This window comes from Oenanthe melanoleuca, chromosome 7, assembly GCF_029582105.1.
Source record: "Oenanthe melanoleuca isolate GR-GAL-2019-014 chromosome 7, OMel1.0, whole genome shotgun sequence".
Taxonomy (NCBI): Eukaryota; Metazoa; Chordata; class Aves; order Passeriformes; family Muscicapidae; genus Oenanthe; species Oenanthe melanoleuca.
The window spans coordinates 18,203,247-18,221,327 of NC_079341.1; the positions used below are offsets into that span (position 1 = coordinate 18,203,247).

At 35.7% G+C, this 18,081-nt stretch overlaps 1 protein-coding gene across 1 annotated transcript in view; it reads right to left on the reverse strand.

The window, feature by feature from the left end:
• UBR3 (ubiquitin protein ligase E3 component n-recognin 3) overlaps nucleotides 1-18,081 on the reverse strand; it is a 79,705-nt gene that overhangs the window by 22,464 nt on the left and 39,160 nt on the right. The window contains exons 21-26 of the mRNA XM_056496449.1: nucleotides 17,458-17,591; nucleotides 16,061-16,171; nucleotides 14,310-14,510; nucleotides 13,398-13,534; nucleotides 8,219-8,304; nucleotides 719-824 (exon numbers count right to left, since the gene is read on the reverse strand). Of these exons, the coding sequence (XP_056352424.1) occupies nucleotides 719-824; nucleotides 8,219-8,304; nucleotides 13,398-13,534; nucleotides 14,310-14,510; nucleotides 16,061-16,171; nucleotides 17,458-17,591 (775 nt within the window). The remainder of the gene's footprint in view (nucleotides 1-718; nucleotides 825-8,218; nucleotides 8,305-13,397; nucleotides 13,535-14,309; nucleotides 14,511-16,060; nucleotides 16,172-17,457; nucleotides 17,592-18,081) is intronic.

Sequence of the window (18,081 nt, forward strand, 5' to 3'; positions counted from 1 at the left end):
AATGAAGAACTTAGTATGAAGAAGATGCTCAAGGTGCTAAGAGAAAAAAAAATGTACTGTTTTCCTCTTATGAGGAAAAATCAATATACTTTTAGGCAAGAAACCTTTCTCCTCGTCATGAAGGCAGAATCTGAAAAGTGATGGGCCTTAAGTCAAGTAAGGAGATGAGTTCTTGCAGAACAAAGTACACGGTTCAATTTATTCAATTTATTAAATTGTTAATCCTTGCACACCTGTGTATGTAAAGTTCATGTTTTAAAAGCAAACTCAGGTAAATAACTTGCTAAAAATAATAAGCTTGATGAAAACTTTTAGCCTAAAATATAATTATTTCTCACATATATCAGACTTATTTACAGCTATTAATCATTACTCAACTTTCAATAAACTAACAACTTATCTCAATGTAAATTGTGTTGAGCATCCATATCACGAACAGTAGCACCCTATCCACTTACTCAGTACTATTAAATTTGCATGTGCTTAAGCCTGCATGAGGTATATTTAAACTTTAGCTCAAAACTGGTATTTGTCAGATTTTTATGTAAAAGAAATCAGAAAACATATTTTTACAAATTCATACATACAATTTTTAGATGTTAAGCCCATCAGCATACCTCACAGAGAATTTAAATTAAGACAGAAAGTTACCCAAAGTTCCTCTAAGGATGTTTCTTTCACCATGTAAAACTGATATTGGGTAAATTAAAATACTTGCTCTGAATTTTTCTCCTGCAACGGCTGAGTTAGTTTTCTCCAGGGATTGTATGCAGAGTCTATACTGTAGAGGCGCATGTGCATGGCCAACACGTGAAACAGCTGATCTGAAAGGTGAAGAAGACAGATTGCTGAGTATTATATACAGTGATATGAACTATTTTACATTAAATTGCCATCATGTATTTTACAAGATTCTGAGAAGCCTGTCACATCATTCCAAATAAGCTGGTACCCTAACAAGCACATTTTTATTAAGGATTGATTTATGTCCCTAAAAAAGATTTGAAGAGAAGTAAGATTTCAATAGAAGGCAGTGAACACATGTATACATACAGAAAAATATTTCAGAGAAAGGCTGTTTAGAAAGCTTTGACCAGATCTCAGTTGTTTTGGTGCTCCATGTACCTAATTACAGGCCTGTTTAAAAAACCTTGTTTAGCACACTGTTATGTTGCCAAGGTTCCACACTCACTTCACTTGCCTCTCTAGTTTATGCCAGAAATGGTGATTTCCTAAACAATTATTCTTAACAGTGACTGATATACTTTTAACTGATATACTTTGAGCTTTCATTCCTGTCTCTCACAGTTAAGTTCTGTGCACAACATATTTGAAATTTAATCTATAATTGCTATCAGTTCTGGCCTCTGGCAGGATCACTTTTGTTCTTCATCTTTAAAAGCTTCATTATTCCTTCTGTCTTCACATGGTTATTTTGTAGGTAACTTTTAGACAAAAAAATCCCCAAACCAACAAACTTCTGACTACACATCAATTGCACTAAAGTAGCAACAGTCTTTATAATGTCAGAGATTTGTCTGTACAACCTGCAGGCAGAGTTTGCTGATATTCATAATTTCAAAACCTTCTGTACTTCCACTGTATCAAAAATATCATTTGCAAAACACTTGTAGAATTTTTCAAACAGAGGATGCACAATTACTCATGGAGATTTACTGCAGTACTTTTATATTAAAATGCACATTTTATATTTATCTATGAATCATATGATCACATAAATAAAGACAACATCTAACCCTTCCTTCCATTAAGCCACCCAAGAAGGCAAGCACGATTTAGGTTAAGAGCATTTTCAGAAAGGTACATGCAACAAAAAGCACAGGATGGTTTGAGACAGAAGGAACCTTTAAAGGTCATCTAGTCCAAGCACCCTGCAATGAGCAGGGATAGCTACAACTAGATCAGGGACTGCATGGGATTCAGATTTCACTTTTTATCAACTAATCTTTATCTTCATAAGTTTACACTGAAATAATTAAAATATCATTTCCCACAATTTTGCTCACTATTTTCTTCCTGTCATACTGTATCTTGGTATTTGGTGTCATGTTTTTCTCCTGTTCAATATTCTAGCACCCTGCTTCTTTTCTCCCTTTCATTTTAACCTTTTCTCTTAGTATCCTGACATCATCTTCCCTGTCCACCCCTTATTCTTTCAATTGATCCTTTTACATCTCTCTCTCTCTAAATCTCTCTCCCTCTCTTTAAAACCCCCTTGCTCAACCTACGCACTCACAGGTCCTCTATTTCAAGTAGAAATAGCAGCTATTAATTTATTTTCCATAAATAGACAATTAGTCAGAGGTACGCAATGGCCAAGAGAGTCGCATGATGAAATCAGCTGACTGCCAGAGCCTGAGGGCTGTAATTAGCTCCTGGGGTTTGTAAAATAATTGGAGCTGTAGATGGCATTGGAATTGATAGCTGCCACCTGCTTTCTGAATAAAAACTCAATGAGGACAAAATAAGTCATCTTTTCTCCTGGCAAGAGATTCTTAGCAAAACACTGGTTTGCTGATAAAGTTGAAAACTCTGAAAATATACTTATGTTCCGTCAAAATAATAAAAAAAATTCCTCAAGCATGGTTTTATTTGGAATGAAACCCAAGAAAATATCCGTCCGTTCCCTCCTGCCTATTCACTAAAATGAGTGGCTTTTTTCCCCCCAACTGTTCCTTGATTTAAACAGAAATGGGCAACTAAGCACAACGAAAAAAAAATAAAAAATTGAAAATTGTTCAGAGTAATTAATTCATCCCCTGTTCCTTTAACAGCTACTCTCTCGAGCTTTTACTAAATACGAAATTAAGCAGGCAAGCATCAAATTCTAGCACTGGAGGATTTATTTGTAATCTCCAAATGTGTAGCATTTATGGACTGCAACTGCCAGGAAATGCCTTTCAGCAGCCGTGTCAGACAGCACAGCATGTTTGGGCTGTGAGGAAGGCCCGGCGGCTCCTGAGCAGGGGCTCCTATGCAGGGGCTCCTGAGCAGGGGCTCCTATGCAGGGGCTCCTGAGCAGGGGCTCCTATGCAAGGGCTCCTGAGCAGGGGCTCCTATGCAAGGGCTCCTGAGCAGGGCAGCGCGTTCAGAGCCCGGCCCCAGGCACAGCCCAGTCCTTGGCACAGTCACCCCCGGCTCTCAGGGCTCTGCCGGCAGTGCCGCAGCCCCACTGCTTGGAAAAGCTCCTGCCACAGGCACACACCGAGCTTTATTTCTGCTTTACACCACAGCCACTCCAACTGCTTTACTTCCCACCTCCTGTGACTACCAAGTACTGGAGAAAGCCAAGGAAAACGCCAGAGCACTGGAAAGCAAGAACTGGCAATTTGACTGTGCACCAAGTGCTGCAAGGCAGAAACCTGCCTCGAGCCAAAGGAATGCCAGAGAGCCCTTCCCACGTATTTGTGGAATGCATAATTCCAAAACATAAGCATAAAAATACAGAATGTCCTCCTATTTTCTTACATCCTACTTGGAACCTTTAAAATACATGTAAGGATTGCTTATAAACAACTAGCAGCAAAACATGACCATGACAATGGCCTACAAACATCAATCGTGCCCAGGCTCGTGAGAAGTGGGAAGGGAGGCCATAACCTCACCAGGTATCCCCAAACCCTCTGCCCTCACAGCCCATCTTCCAGCCAATCCTCTCCACACAGCCCACCCTTGTACGGGGAAATGGCATGACCTGCTTGTAGCTCAGTTACCAAAAATCATTCTTAACCAGTTTTTGTAGAAAGAATATTATTTTCAGAAAGCACAGCAACAACAAAATTTGAAAGAATTTGAATATGATCCTCCTCTTCTAATAACTTTGTAATATTTAAGGCAGGCTGCATCGAGATAATTTGAATAAGTATAAAAATCACACAGTCTGGATGCAGTATATAACTTATTGCTGCAAGTCATCAGGGGCTTGACAGGATTCTAAAATTTAGAAATTTGAGTGGGTAAGATTATTATTGTTTTAAAACATGATCATAGGCTCGAGTATTACCTACACTGATGCACTGCTGTCACAACTCTCTCAGCTTATGTCTTTGTTCTCACAGAATACATGTAAAGCTTAAACAACGCTTCATAGAATCATCTAGATTAATAAGCAGAACTAGCTTTCAGTTGTATTAGCATTCCTTAATCCATTTCTAAAAATGATGAAAATAACTCTATTGTTACTGTGTTATTGTCACTGCTCTTCTGGGTAGACTTTACTTCTTGGAGTTAATCTATTGTGAGAGAGGAGCAATAAACTCAATTGGAATCTGTACTTTCGAAAGAGCAGCTCAATGGATAAGGCACTGTCTTTGCACTGGGACTGAAGCTGTAAGAGAGCACGATAATATTGCTCCTCTCACAAGCCCCAAAGATAATGAGTACTTTATATCTCACTTCATCACACCTGCATTCTTTACTGTTTTTAATAATAAAGCACACTCATTTTACAGATATTTGCAAAGCTCTTAAAAATATTCTGCTATGTTACAGTGCAAAAAGCAGGAGCCCACAAAGGCAATTTCACAGCTCTTTTCAGGTTTAGTGTGATATACACAGCAAAAAGACTAAATTCAAGACATAAAAAGACAGCAATTTGATAGACAAATAGTAGAAATTCTAAAAATGCTGTGCTCAATGGACAAAAATGAGCGATTCAGGAAGCTGCATTCAGATTTAAGTTTTGATCTCACTCGTAATCTCGGTTTGACCTTTGCCAAAGTGATCCCAAATTTCTACATAAGTTTTGCTGCCTTTTTTCTACTTGTTTTTTTTCTGGTTTCTTGACTGGTAAAGTAAACTCTCAGATTGCCAGAGTTCAAATCAAACGATATTTCTTGTTATTAATTCCAATTCCACAATGTGGAGCAATGTGCTCTCAGAATGAAAACAAAGAAAACTAAGGAATTAGCTGCCTTTGTATTGCTTGCAACAGTCTAATGTATTTATACACTAATCTCTCTTTATTTTAGGACATTTACTGCTGTCATGGAATTTTCTGTCTTGATCCAGATTTCCCTTTTTACATTCTCTAAATTAGTATTCATATTTACAGTGTGAAAATATCACACAGTGACACAGCAGTTCACTGCAGGTAGAATTGAAAACATCTTCGTCTCAACTGTGAGGATCTTACCAGACTAGGGATGCTTCTCTCCTCCCTAAGTTTCCTGGGACTATCAAGAAGAATGTAGATTATAACTAAAGCCACTTGATACAACCTGATGGAACTTGATGGTTAGTATTTTTCTCCTGGTAGAGATTTACATGGTCCACCTAGCAACAGCAGCTGCAAAGACCTGCTGACAACATCTTCCCACTCATCCCTGATCCAGTAGACTTGAATCAGTAAAAAAACGAGGAAGGTCAGGAAAAGCCTATTAAGGCATTAAGACTGGATAGTCTTTACAAAATCTCTTATAACCTTTACTAAGTCTTAATTGCTGATGAAGTAGCTGATTACCCTCTACACCAAACTTGCCAGTGTACGAAATCAACTTTAGCAACTAATTTCTATCAGTACCTATCTTTGCTTCTCCCAGACTAGATAGTAGTGGCATAGATACCAAGTGTTTTAGAAAATACTTAAGATCATCTGCTGGTGAGAAAAGCTGCTTTTTCCAAGTAAGCATGAATGGGCACCAAGGATCTACAGACTGACAGCTCCTAACTGAAAAATCTCCAAATTAAGCAAAGAAATCCAAAAACCCAAACCCTGCAACACCAAAAAGCTCAACCAACCACAGAAACCCATTCTAGCAAGGCATTCCTGAAAACTTCTTTAATTCTCTTTATTTTCACTGACTGCAGAGAGCTGTGTAGAATTCTTTGCAACGATATCCACATAAAGGATTACAGGAATGAGACAGCTGCAACTCAATCTTGCAAATCACAAAAGAATTCAGTTTTTCTCCTAACAGGAAATACTAAGTGGCCCCAAGTGTCACTGCCCATATTGATAAAATGGAGACGGTCATTATTTTCAACATGGTTGAAAATTTTGATAAAGAAGAATGCTCACAAAAACACTAAAAGCACTGATTAAACAGATGTTAACACCATCATCAAGATAAAGGCTTCACACAAATGAGAAAAACATAACTAAAACAAACCAACCAACAAACACAACTCCCACGAAGCTATACTGCTTCTCAATGTTTAGAGCCATTGTAGAAGTTACAATGGTGCTAGATGTTCTACTTAAGAAGAGTTCCAACAATTCTTAAATAACATTTTGATGTCCAGTTGTAAACAACACCCTTTGCAATTAACGCAGTTGATGTTGCAATGCCAGGCCTTTTGTGGGAAGCATAAGGATAAGGAGCTCATTTACAGAGAAACTTAAGCCAGAAGAAAAAAAGATAAAATATTTAATCTTTACCCCAAACCCTAATCCTAAAAAAACACCAACCCAACCAAAAAATCAAAAAACCAGACAGACAGAAAGAAAAGTACTATTTAAAAGTTGTAAAAGGAAGATTATAAGTTCATTTATATGTAACTTTTAAATTCTGTGGAACTGTTCATCAATTACGGCAAGATTACCAGAGTACGAATAGCAAATAAAAACATCTATAGAAGTTAAAGAGAGGTCACAGAATCAGAGAATGCTTAGTGTTGGAATGGACCTTAAAGATCATGTAGTTCCACCCCTCCTCCCCAGACCCCTCCCATATTCCATTAGTCTGGGTTGCTCAAGGCCTTATATAAAAACCGTACAGAGAAATCATAATTATTCAGACTTAATGTTGTGCTTTGACCCTGTTTGATAAATACAGAACAATGAAGAGAAACAGGTCTATTATATTTTATAAAACAGAAATAAGATCTGTACAGTTGTTGTATATCATAATTTTCCCTGAACTCAAGAGAATTTGCAAGGCCATAGACTCTAAAACTGTAATGTAGTCCTTGGGTAAGCAAAAATCAAGTCCTAATAGGATACTGTTTGCATTGTTTGGTTGCACACACATACAAAACTTTAAGCCTTAAAATGGCAATTTTACAGGCAAATTTTCTTCACCATTCTTCTCACACACACTCGGGCACTGATACTAAGAGCTACATTAATCATTCTTAATTTTACTTCCCAAGATGAGCTACCCTCATGGAGCAATCTACTTAAACAGCTCTTGACCTGTTTGTTCCCACCAGCTTCCCTGATGTTTGCTGCTGTAACAGCTCACCTGGGATAACATATTCTATTTTCCACAATATCTAATCACTAAACTTCACAGTTGTTACAAGACTATTACAGAGTGGTTTGCTTAATCACAAAAGAAACCCCTCAGTATCTCAGACACAGAAAAAGCCAAACAAGCTTATGTTTTAGATTACTTCTGCTGAACCTGACATGAAGATGTTTAAAAACAAAAGCAGTTTCAATACTGCCAAGGAAGACTTTAACAAAACAGTACTCAAATTCTAGATGGGGTATGGATTTTAAAAACCATTCTCACTCCAGGAGACAATGAAGAAGTTAAAGGTATATTTTAAATGAAATTTCAGAAGCAGCATTGCTCTTAAAAAAATAAATGACTATGGAAGGATGATAAAATATATTTCAGAATATGAATTTACAGAACTGCAATTTTTCATAACTTAAATGCAAGGATATGGAAGGGGCAATGAAGGAAACACACAATTATATAATGCTTTTGGAAAACAAATCTCACTATGTATGTAAAGCTCACTGTGCTCCCACTAGTCATATTTAGCCTGATGTCCAAACCTAAATATAATAATAATAAATGGAAATACTGTACAAGTCTGTTCTAGGAGAATCCCATTACCTTACATTAAAAAACAAGTCTATGTTAATGCAAGATTAAATATGACTAGATTGCTACATAACAATTTTACGAAGTACCAATTTAGAACATGAACAACGTGGACATTTTAACAATGAATAGATGGCATTCACCTCTCTGTGCTGCTTAATGCAACAACACATTCATATATCTATATATCATGTATCTAAATAATTGTACTCACAAAACATAAACAGCTCTAATGAAGAATTTGTGCAAATCAGTTTTCCTATTTCTCTAACAGAAACAAAAAACCAAAGACTACTCATGTCAGAAAAAATGGTTTTAAAAGGAAAAAGTTGATGTAATTTCGAAAATACCAGAAATAACCAGACATCTTTATTTGATATTCTAATAATTTATACTGCATTTAATAACATGGAACTTACTTAAACATGATCTCTTCCCAGCTGTGCTTGCACCTCCTGAACACAAATTTCCTCCTCGATGGACCAGCTCAAGTTCCAAGTTTGTTCTGTAAAAAAAACATAACAGTATTGAATGCAGCAACATTCTTGAAGTTTCTACAGACACAAATGAACCATGACAAATTCCCAGCATATACTAAATAAAAGAATACTGTGAACTAATCTTTAGTGTGAAATACTGCCAAAATACAGCTCAGAACAAAACAAATGTTATTAAGATATTGTCATATATGATTAACTATATTAACATAGTACTGTATTGAGTTGTGAGAGAAGACTTAAAAAATGTTAATTCATTGGCTTTCTTCTGTATGCACACACAGCATAATAAGGGAATTTATGTGCAAATCTGGAAAAACAACATACAGATTGTCTAACTTTCAGTCAATCATATACATCTAGAAAGTGTTCTCTTTATTGGCAGAGCTTTTGTTTCACTTTAAACAATCGGAGAGTACAATGGATTTGGCATCAACTAAATATGAATACAGTCTAAATTATAATTAAAGCACTGCCCTTTATAGATAAGTTAGTTAATAAAAGCCTTGGAGGTTAATTCTGAATGAAATGCTATTCACTGAAGCTCATTAGTATGAAACAGGAGTTGTGTCACTGAATCTCTGCATGTCACACTGATGGTTCCTTTCTTAGTATTACTGTAATCTGATACTTAGGCACCAATTGTTTAGGCCAAATTTGGTAATTTTGTTTAATTTTGGAATTGGATGTTTCACTACTGCATTATCTTTTACTCTCAGGATTTGGAGCAAACAATTTATGTTATATTCTCTGAGAGCCTGTTTTAGTAAATCAACATACATTTTGAAAATTAAAATAAAGGAATATAATTCTATTATTCTGAAGTGTTGTTTTGCTAATTCAATCCAAACTGCAAATCTCATTCTAAACATATTTTTGTCCTTTAATGAAAAATGAAACAATTTTATATTCAATATAATGTGACTGAATCCATATTAAAATCTATTCTAGAATTTCAGGCACATAATGCATCCAAGCTAAGAACATCCCCCCTCCTCCCCCCATGCATTTAAAAAGAAACTACAAGATTACTTTTATTCAAAACAAATTATTTTTAAGAATTTCAGCTTCATCAACTTGAAAGAATAATACATTTTGATATGCAGTGTTTGCTAAGATACGTTCCTATGTTTTTAAAATAGCAACATTTCTGAATATTCCCATCCCTAAGTTTGCAGCTTATGCCATCCATTTCTGAAGGAATGCTTTAATCCTCTCTACTCAGAAAAGGCAATTTAACATTGATAATGTGCCTGCTCAGAGCTCCATCTGGTTGCTGCTGATAAGGGCATCTGTGTGACAGGGGAATTTTCCACTCTTCAGGCGATTTGCAGTGCTCACTGAATTTCTGAAAATCTACCAGTAAGGAAGCAGGGACAGGGATTTCATATTAGTGGACAAAATAGCAACTGCAGATCAGCATGTGCTAGTTCATCATGGGAATATGAAGGAAATCAGTACGTTTTATTTCTATGTACCTTCTGATAACTAATTTGAGGAACAAAATCAGTGACAGTCTCCCATTAAAACTAAGATAAGTAAGATTTAAATCAAATAGAATACCTAAATGTTTAAGAATCATTTTCTAGATCTACAATTTTAAATTTCCCTTTCACCAAGGCATATGTGCCATTTTGCAAAACAAACCTCAGGGACCATTCTGAAAAATACCTCTTGCTGGTACATATGAGGTGTCCTGTGGTACATTTTACTATAAGGAATGTAAGGAAAGCTATTTCTGTATCATATACTCTGTTCACATATATGATACCAAGTCTCACCTCCCACACTTCTTTATTGTCCCCAGCTCTGCAAAAGCAGCACCTTATAGCTCAGTTTTCTTGGAAATATAAGCATTAATCTTTTCCTTCAATATGTCTCTTTCAAAACATATCTGTAACTTGGCATAAAAATGCACAGTAGAGAAAGCATCTTCCATGAAAATGAACACTTTATCCTTCAGAAAATATCCTACATCAGGTATAGATGTCAATTATTTTTGAAGACCAGTGTATATCCTCCCTAATTTGAGCTCCCTTCTGCCTTGAGAATCTGTATACCCTGAAAAGTAATGAAGAAAAACTGGGGGCATGGAACACAGAGCAGTCTCTGAAAGAATCCTTTGCTATCTCAGACTTCTCAACATGAAGGAATGAGAATGAGAAAGAAAATCCATATGAGTGTCTTCTTTTCCTATCTAGAAATCTCAGTGTCATTCATTGGAGCAAAAAATTTTGTAGAACACTACCTTTATCCTCCCAACTCACAGAAAAAACCCTAAGAAAATGCAGTCAGCTGTCCTGACTACTGATAAAAAACAGACCTACTTCATCCCTTCTTGGGGGCTTCTACTAAAGGAACATATTGGGGGTGGGAAGGGTGATTTCAAATTTCTGAGAATTCATACCAGGACAGAGTAGGGAGAAGTAAAAATGCAATGTCATTTCCAGAAAGGGAATATATTTGAATGGACTTGCTCATTCTGTTGGGACAGAAGAAGCATACTAAGCACTATCACATTTCTTACTTCAATTTGCAAACACAACACATACATGGAAAAACCCCAAATACTGAGACACCGACTCAGAAGGAAAGAACACATGGTTCTTCCGTTAGTCTATACATAGCTGACAGAAAAACCAAAAGGTTTGTTTGCACAGCCAACAAAAGCAAGAAACTACTACTATGCAATACATAAACAGTCCTCCAAGATATCACCACAGCCTTCAATGCTTTGAATTGGAACTACTAAAATTAAAGCTAGGCACACGATTTGGGAATGACACCCTACACTAATCTCATAAATGGCAGCAAAGACAAGGAGGAATGCATGAAAAGAGCACAAATTTAACAAGATGTGACTGCTGGAAAAGCAGGAGGTAGTCAAGGAGCTGCTGTTCCAGCTGTGTGTGCAAAGCAGGATGCCAAGACCCAGAATGCCTCTTTTGCTAGAAAACAGAAAGCAGCTACCCCTCCCACAAGGTGGTAGAGTTCTTTTGTTATTTTTTTTCTCTGCTACCAGTGACATATGCCTGGGTAAGCAAAAATGAAGAGAAGTAAGTTCCTTTTTTCCTGAAGGAGAAAGAATAACCTGCAGCAACTGGCTACGTGTCGTTCCACATTCCCATTCCAGCTTGCAGTAATCCACTGCAAAGCTGGCATTCAGCTGTAAACTGGCATCATTTAGGACAGGAGATGATGTCATCTTCTGATTGAAAATGGAACATGACTTATAAGAAGATTAAAAGTGTTTAACTCACATGGAATTATACAGAGCTAACGAAAATATCATTGTGTTCAAATGCTCATCTAAACAAGAGTTAAATACCAGGAAAAACTGTGCAACAGCTGTAGATGGTCTGAGCTAAAACAATTAAATGCTTCAGAACACCTGAAACTAGAAATGCTCAAAGGTTACTGTTTGGTAAGGAACACAAGGGTATCATTACCTCAAGAACAACTCTGAACGGAAATAAGGAAAAAACAGGTCCAATGACAGGAATAACTTACAGAAAGTAAATTACTTCAGTATGTAATTTTAATCATGGATAGTCTGTTGTTTGATTATTTAAAATTAAACACATAATAAAATCATACAAAGAAAACTCTTCCAGTTTGGAAGATGATGTACAGATTTATTTCCATAGATACGAACTGTAAAGTTACATTAAAATGTCTATTTAAAAGTTTAATTTTTTTACCCTATAGTTCTTAGGCAACTATCAAGTAGTAGAAGCATGTAAATCTGGATTCCTGCACTGAAAAGCAAGACAAGTTAACCACCTGGAAGCTGATCAGCCAGGTTCCCTCACAAGTGATCTTATGACCTGCAGTAACAATACAGAAGGCTGGATCCAACACCTAAAATTCTTCAAACACGGATAAACAGAAAATTGGTGATACAAGCCTAACATGAAGAGATCACAAGGACTAGAAGTCACATATCCTAATCTTTGTGGTCAACCATGATTTCTCTCTCCAGCAGTGAAATGCTGTTCTCGTTTGAGCTATTTTTAACTCTTTGAATGAAAACAAATCTTGACCTCTGTGTGTAAATATGAATGGAATAGATACATTTAAATATGTTTAGCTAGCATTTTAAAAGTTATATAACATTGAAAATGTATTTTAACACCATTTTTGTATCTTAAATGGCATATCAAGTTATGGTTACAAGTAATCATACTTTGATACTTGAAACTGCTAAAGACACTCAGCAATCAGAGTTCATGAAACTGCAATAAAAAAATGCTACTCAATGGCATCACTTCTATGCTTGCAGTTTCTCAGAAGTCAGCACCTTCCCTTCAGGCCTCAGGAAGTCAGAGTTTAGAAAATTATTAGCTTAATGAGTATTTCAAGCTCTTATGGGAAAATCTGCTATTACAGTAACTCTGAATAGATTAACCATTAAGAATACCTTAACATTAATGGTATAGAAGGAGGGACTGATTTTTTTGGGGAGTGTATGTGATACTGACAGCTCTAAAACTACAATCAAACATCACAAAGAAAATGCTGCTGATTTCAACACTTTTTAGAAATCTAAAGACTACATGAAGAGAAATTCCTGGTTGCTGATGTAATAAAAAAGCTGCTTCTGTGATCACCTTTTAAGTAAATAAAACTAATATGTGGCAGAGAGATAAAAAATACCTTGTAATTTAAAAACTAGCAATATGGCAGTGATGCAGAAAAAAATCTCATTCTGCAGTGTAGATTTCACAATTTGAGAAAGTAAAACAAGAAATGCAACATAAAATTTTGATATAAGGAAAGTAAAACCTTGAATTAAGAAGAAAACTAAATGAGCATACGATACAATGTTCTCTGGGTTTTGTGTCACTGCTGCACATAGTAAAAATGAACTGAGAGGCACATATCTTGCACAATGCCTGTATATGAAAATCAGGAAACGTAACCTAGATGTACTGAGTATTCAAAAAGTCCGCTTCGGAGAGGGAGAGGATGAAGTATTTTTAAAATGCTTCCTTTTTTTTTTTTTTTTTTTTTTTTTTTTTTTTTAAGAAAGCTATCTAGTGGCTAATACTATTATTCAGAGATACAAAAGAAAAAAATGTAAAAGGAAAAACATACCCACCTGGCTACAGAATACATAAACAGAAAATCATTGTCAGGTGATCCAGGAGTCTTACTATAATCTGTATACTTCTTCTGTGTGGTACTTTTTATATCTTTCATTACAGATTCCATTTCTTTACTGAGGTTGGTTTCAGACTATGAACAAAGACACAAAAGAAGATTAGTTAATTTTACCTGAAGAAATGCAGTAGCTGATTGTAAAGCGTAGCACTTTCATATTTGTAAAATACGTTTGCAGGTTATGAAATAATATGCATTAAATGTCAGTATTCTGTCTCACAGAAGTGTCAGAATAATTTGGAAAGTTATTCTGTTTTGTCTATCCCTAAGTTTAAGAATCTCAGTGCTTGTGCTATTTTAAAATATATTTGCACTGTACACAAAAACACAAAGCATCTCCATCAAGACTTGAAGGCAACAAAATTATATATAATTTATTCTTTCATTTAGAGGACTTCATGAAGCTTTGTAACATATGAGCATCTGCAAATTGCTCTTTCTGTAAAACAAATAGTCCATACCTTACAAAGTTCATAAGAGACATTGTTTAAATAGCTTCCAGTTACAAGACTATTGCAGATTTTTCATTGCATGGAAATTATAAATATATTTTATATTACGCGACTTTATTCTATGTAAATTACAATGCAGAAAACTGAAAATGTACTCAATAAAAAATTATATTAATCACATTTTGTCACAGCTTTCAAATGTTTATTTTTAGTAGGTAATGCAGTAAATGCTCTAAGTTTCTTGATAAGAAAACAATAATATGTTGTCTTCAATATCAGAAGAAAATGAACTTCCCAAGTTTGCCAGGTTTCTAAGAGACCACAAATGCAATATAACGTAAAAATTGAAAGGTAGAGGCAAATTAACAAGGATCTTTCTGCCTTACACTGATGCTTACTGGGAAAGTTCCCAGCTGTTCTTGAAGGTCTTCCACCTCTTGCACAAGATCTTGCATACACTTGTTACTATGACTTTGCCAAACACTTCTCTCCATGTTGTTTCCAGGATAACAAGGAAGAACACTGTTCGCAAACTGCCTACACAGGGGACAGGTAAATTCTCCTTTGTCCACTGAAAAACCCTGGAGGACTTGGTCATTCTAAAAGAAAATAAAGAAGATGTAGCTGAAACTTGCAAAGGATTACTGGTTTTTTAGCTTGATATTTCAGATGTATAGCTAAAAAAACTACGTCTAAAACCAAAAACTGTAAAGAAAGAATAATTAGAATAGTTCCCCATTTTACTGACAAAGGTCTTACTTACTAGAGACTGTCGTACAATCCTCCAACTCAATTACTTTTCCTGATTTTTAAGCACTCTACATTGTGAACAATACCCGCATAATAGTAGATAAATAAAGTAGAAATACTTCGGTGAAGTATTTCCAACCTTTCATGTGTGTTGCCTCTTTCTGACAACTCCCATAAAGTTTGAGATTTCAAGTACAGGCTGAAAAAAGCATAATCAAGTAGCCTTTGGCAGGCAGTGTGAGAAGAACCCTGATTATTTCTTGTATCACATGAAGGACGAAAGAATGGACACAGAAGTAAAATTTGGAAAAAGAGAGCATGTCCTCAGTATTCCTGTTCACTGCCAAGAAACCTTGCTTCAGCTTCATGAGCTGCCTCCATGGTCTCCCATGTTGTTATCTAACCATATTATGTAAAAATAAATGTTTTAACCAGATGAACACAGGTGTATATAAATGATCTCAACCCTAAAAATTGTCGTAAATAGTCAAAATTATCATGCACTCATCTAGGTACTAGTAAAATATACTAGGATCAGAAGTTCACTTAAATAATCTAGAATCTTCAAGAATACAATTACATGGAGTAACAGTTTGTTTCAAGTTTAATAGAGAATCCACCAGAAAAATTACTTCAGAATTTATATGAGGCAAAAAATCACTTTTCCAAAATTCTGTAAAGACTCTACTATGAAAGTCCAGATATTACTGCTATATTACTTTATGTAATTTTTATGTTGCTTTATATTTATCTTTATGACACAATTACTGCTGCAAGCAAATTTAAATTAATACGGAAAAGAACAATTCATCATGGGATCCAAGAAAGGTTGCACACCTCAGAGTTTCTTTAGAGGTTAAGTTTCAAAGTATGAGCAATGCTGATAATAAAACTATAGGGAATTGGTCATTTTTTCTCAAAATGAAAAGAAATCAACAAAAATTACAAAAAAATCCCTAAACCACAAAAACAAACCAACAAAGCCCTCCAGCAAACACCCTCCCCCACCAACTATATCCCTCTCCCAGTCAAACACCTACCAGAAGACCCACCAAACCCAAAACCTGAAGAAATATCCTGTAAAGTAATCTTGAACCACAAGAACAGAACTGAAATGCTGATTCATATGAAACAAGAAGTCATCACTTAGTCTTTATTTTTTTGTGCTGGTTAATTTTGTAAAAGATTTTTTCTGATATATCAGAATAACTGAAAACAAAGTACTTTCGTTATTAATGTCAAGATGCAGTAAGAGATTAAATTATTTACTTCCTGAAACATAATAAAACCATTCTGCACATTAATACAAAACATTTGATCTGAACAGTATAAATCCAAATGATTTCAACAAAAGCAGTTCAGATCCAAATAAACAACTATGATCTTTAGTTTTACTTACCCGTAAGGATTCCATGTAAGATTTGTGACAATCTATGTGCAAAGTGTGACCACAAGTTTGTACATAAACACCTCCTTCCCAGCCTATTGACACTGCTTGTAGGCAGGAACTCTAAAACAAAGCAACAACAGTAAGAAAAAACAATTATTATATATAAAGCTATAAAAGTATTTACCAAAACTTCAAGATTTACAATATAGACAGATTTTTTATTTGCATGCTACCTAATTAAAAGATATCCTGAGAAAATAAAGAAAAAGAACAATTTTATAAAAAGTATAATTTATGCTGATTGACATGGATGCTATTATGCTATTCTTTCCAATAATTAAATTAAACTTCTGCAGTTCCTATCACTTAAGATGACAACTTCTTTAAGGAATCTCTTGTACTGCTTACTTACACTTACCTACACTTACTGCATGAAGGTGGGTCTAACTCCAACAGCTGTACCAACAGCTGTGTTAGAATAAAACTGACAGTTTTTACACTTTAAAGGCAATCTAATCTTCTAAAGGTTCATTATTTAGCTAGATACACTGAAAAGCTGGCATCTCACCTAGGACTAGTCTACAGAAGCTAATTTAGGGTCACAGGTTCCATATTATTCTCCCTGAAAATTATTTCTCAGAACAGTTGTGTATTATCTTACATAGTAGGCACTAGCAAAGGAAGTCACAGGCAGCCTTTCCACAAAGGTCTACAATTGAACATGTCCTTGCAACAAGAATTGGTTCTCAAAATTAAATGTGAAAAGCTGTAACTTGGCTTTGTGAAGTATTGCAGAACTGTTCGGAGCAGCCAACAGAACTGAAAAGCAGACATTTACTATCAATTAATGTAAAATTGAACTCCAGATGCTGTGCAGAGTTGAGGATTCAGTAGAAGAGGATGCATTTTATTGGTTTCTCCTTCCCATTCACTCATACTCCCCTTTTCTGTAGTGGCTTAGAAATCTGTTACAGATTAAAACAACTCTTTCCACTTACTCTGTGCTTCCAAAATACTTTTACCTGATAAGAGTAATTCCTTGACTGGGTTCTCTGAATGGCTACAAGAGAACTGGTGTTCACTTAGACAGTGAATCCAAATTTCAATTGTGTGGTCACACTGGCCTGTGAAATACCTTCTTCTAGAGAGTACCTGTGTGGATGTTTAATGACTGTGTAGCCTGTAGGTATACTAGATGCTATTGCTAAAACTATAACACAGGAAAGCCAGAAACTATTTAAAAATAAGGTCCCTATCAAATATAAACACTTCAGAATGACTGCAACATGAAAAAGCATTCACTAAACGTAGAAATGAAACTATGAGAACTCTACATTGTAATTTCATTTTTCTCTTTCCAAACAAATGTTTCTGCAGTGGTAGTCTCGTTGGCATGAAATCCTTACATCCTTGAAGTAGCGCTGCAGAGTGGTGAGCCTCACGTCGTGCAGCGCTGCACAGGTGTCCCAGGGGTAGATCTGCTCCTCTTCAGTCGTGGGGAGCCTCTTCGGCTCAGGGCTATTGCGGCACTGGCCCAACACTGCGGGAAGAAAAGCAGCAACACACAATGCAATGGGAACAACAGGCTAAACAATTAAGAAAACAATCAGGCAATTTTATAATGCGCTTTGTTGATGTTAAAAAGTAAAAACTTATTCAAGAATCTAAATACTGAAAGTTTTTCTTTTGCACTTGTACATAATATATATATGTATATATACAAACACCTATGTCCACTAACACTGTATCTATATGCAGACACACTGACAGCTCTTTAATATTTTTTTCCTTCCAGTACTGATTTTCCTGCAGGTTTGTAATGCATTGCTGCATTTGCAAAAGCTAATAGAAATTAGGAGGGAATTAAACTGTTTGTTCTTTCCCCAAACTTTTAAAAAGTTCCTTGTGTGTCTCAGAGAGGACCATCCACAAAAGAAATAGGAAACCTTGTGCTTCCAGACTTCACGAGATACAACAGGATTTATGCACACACTAAAAGCTGAAGAAACACTGCTCTTCCTACAAGCCAC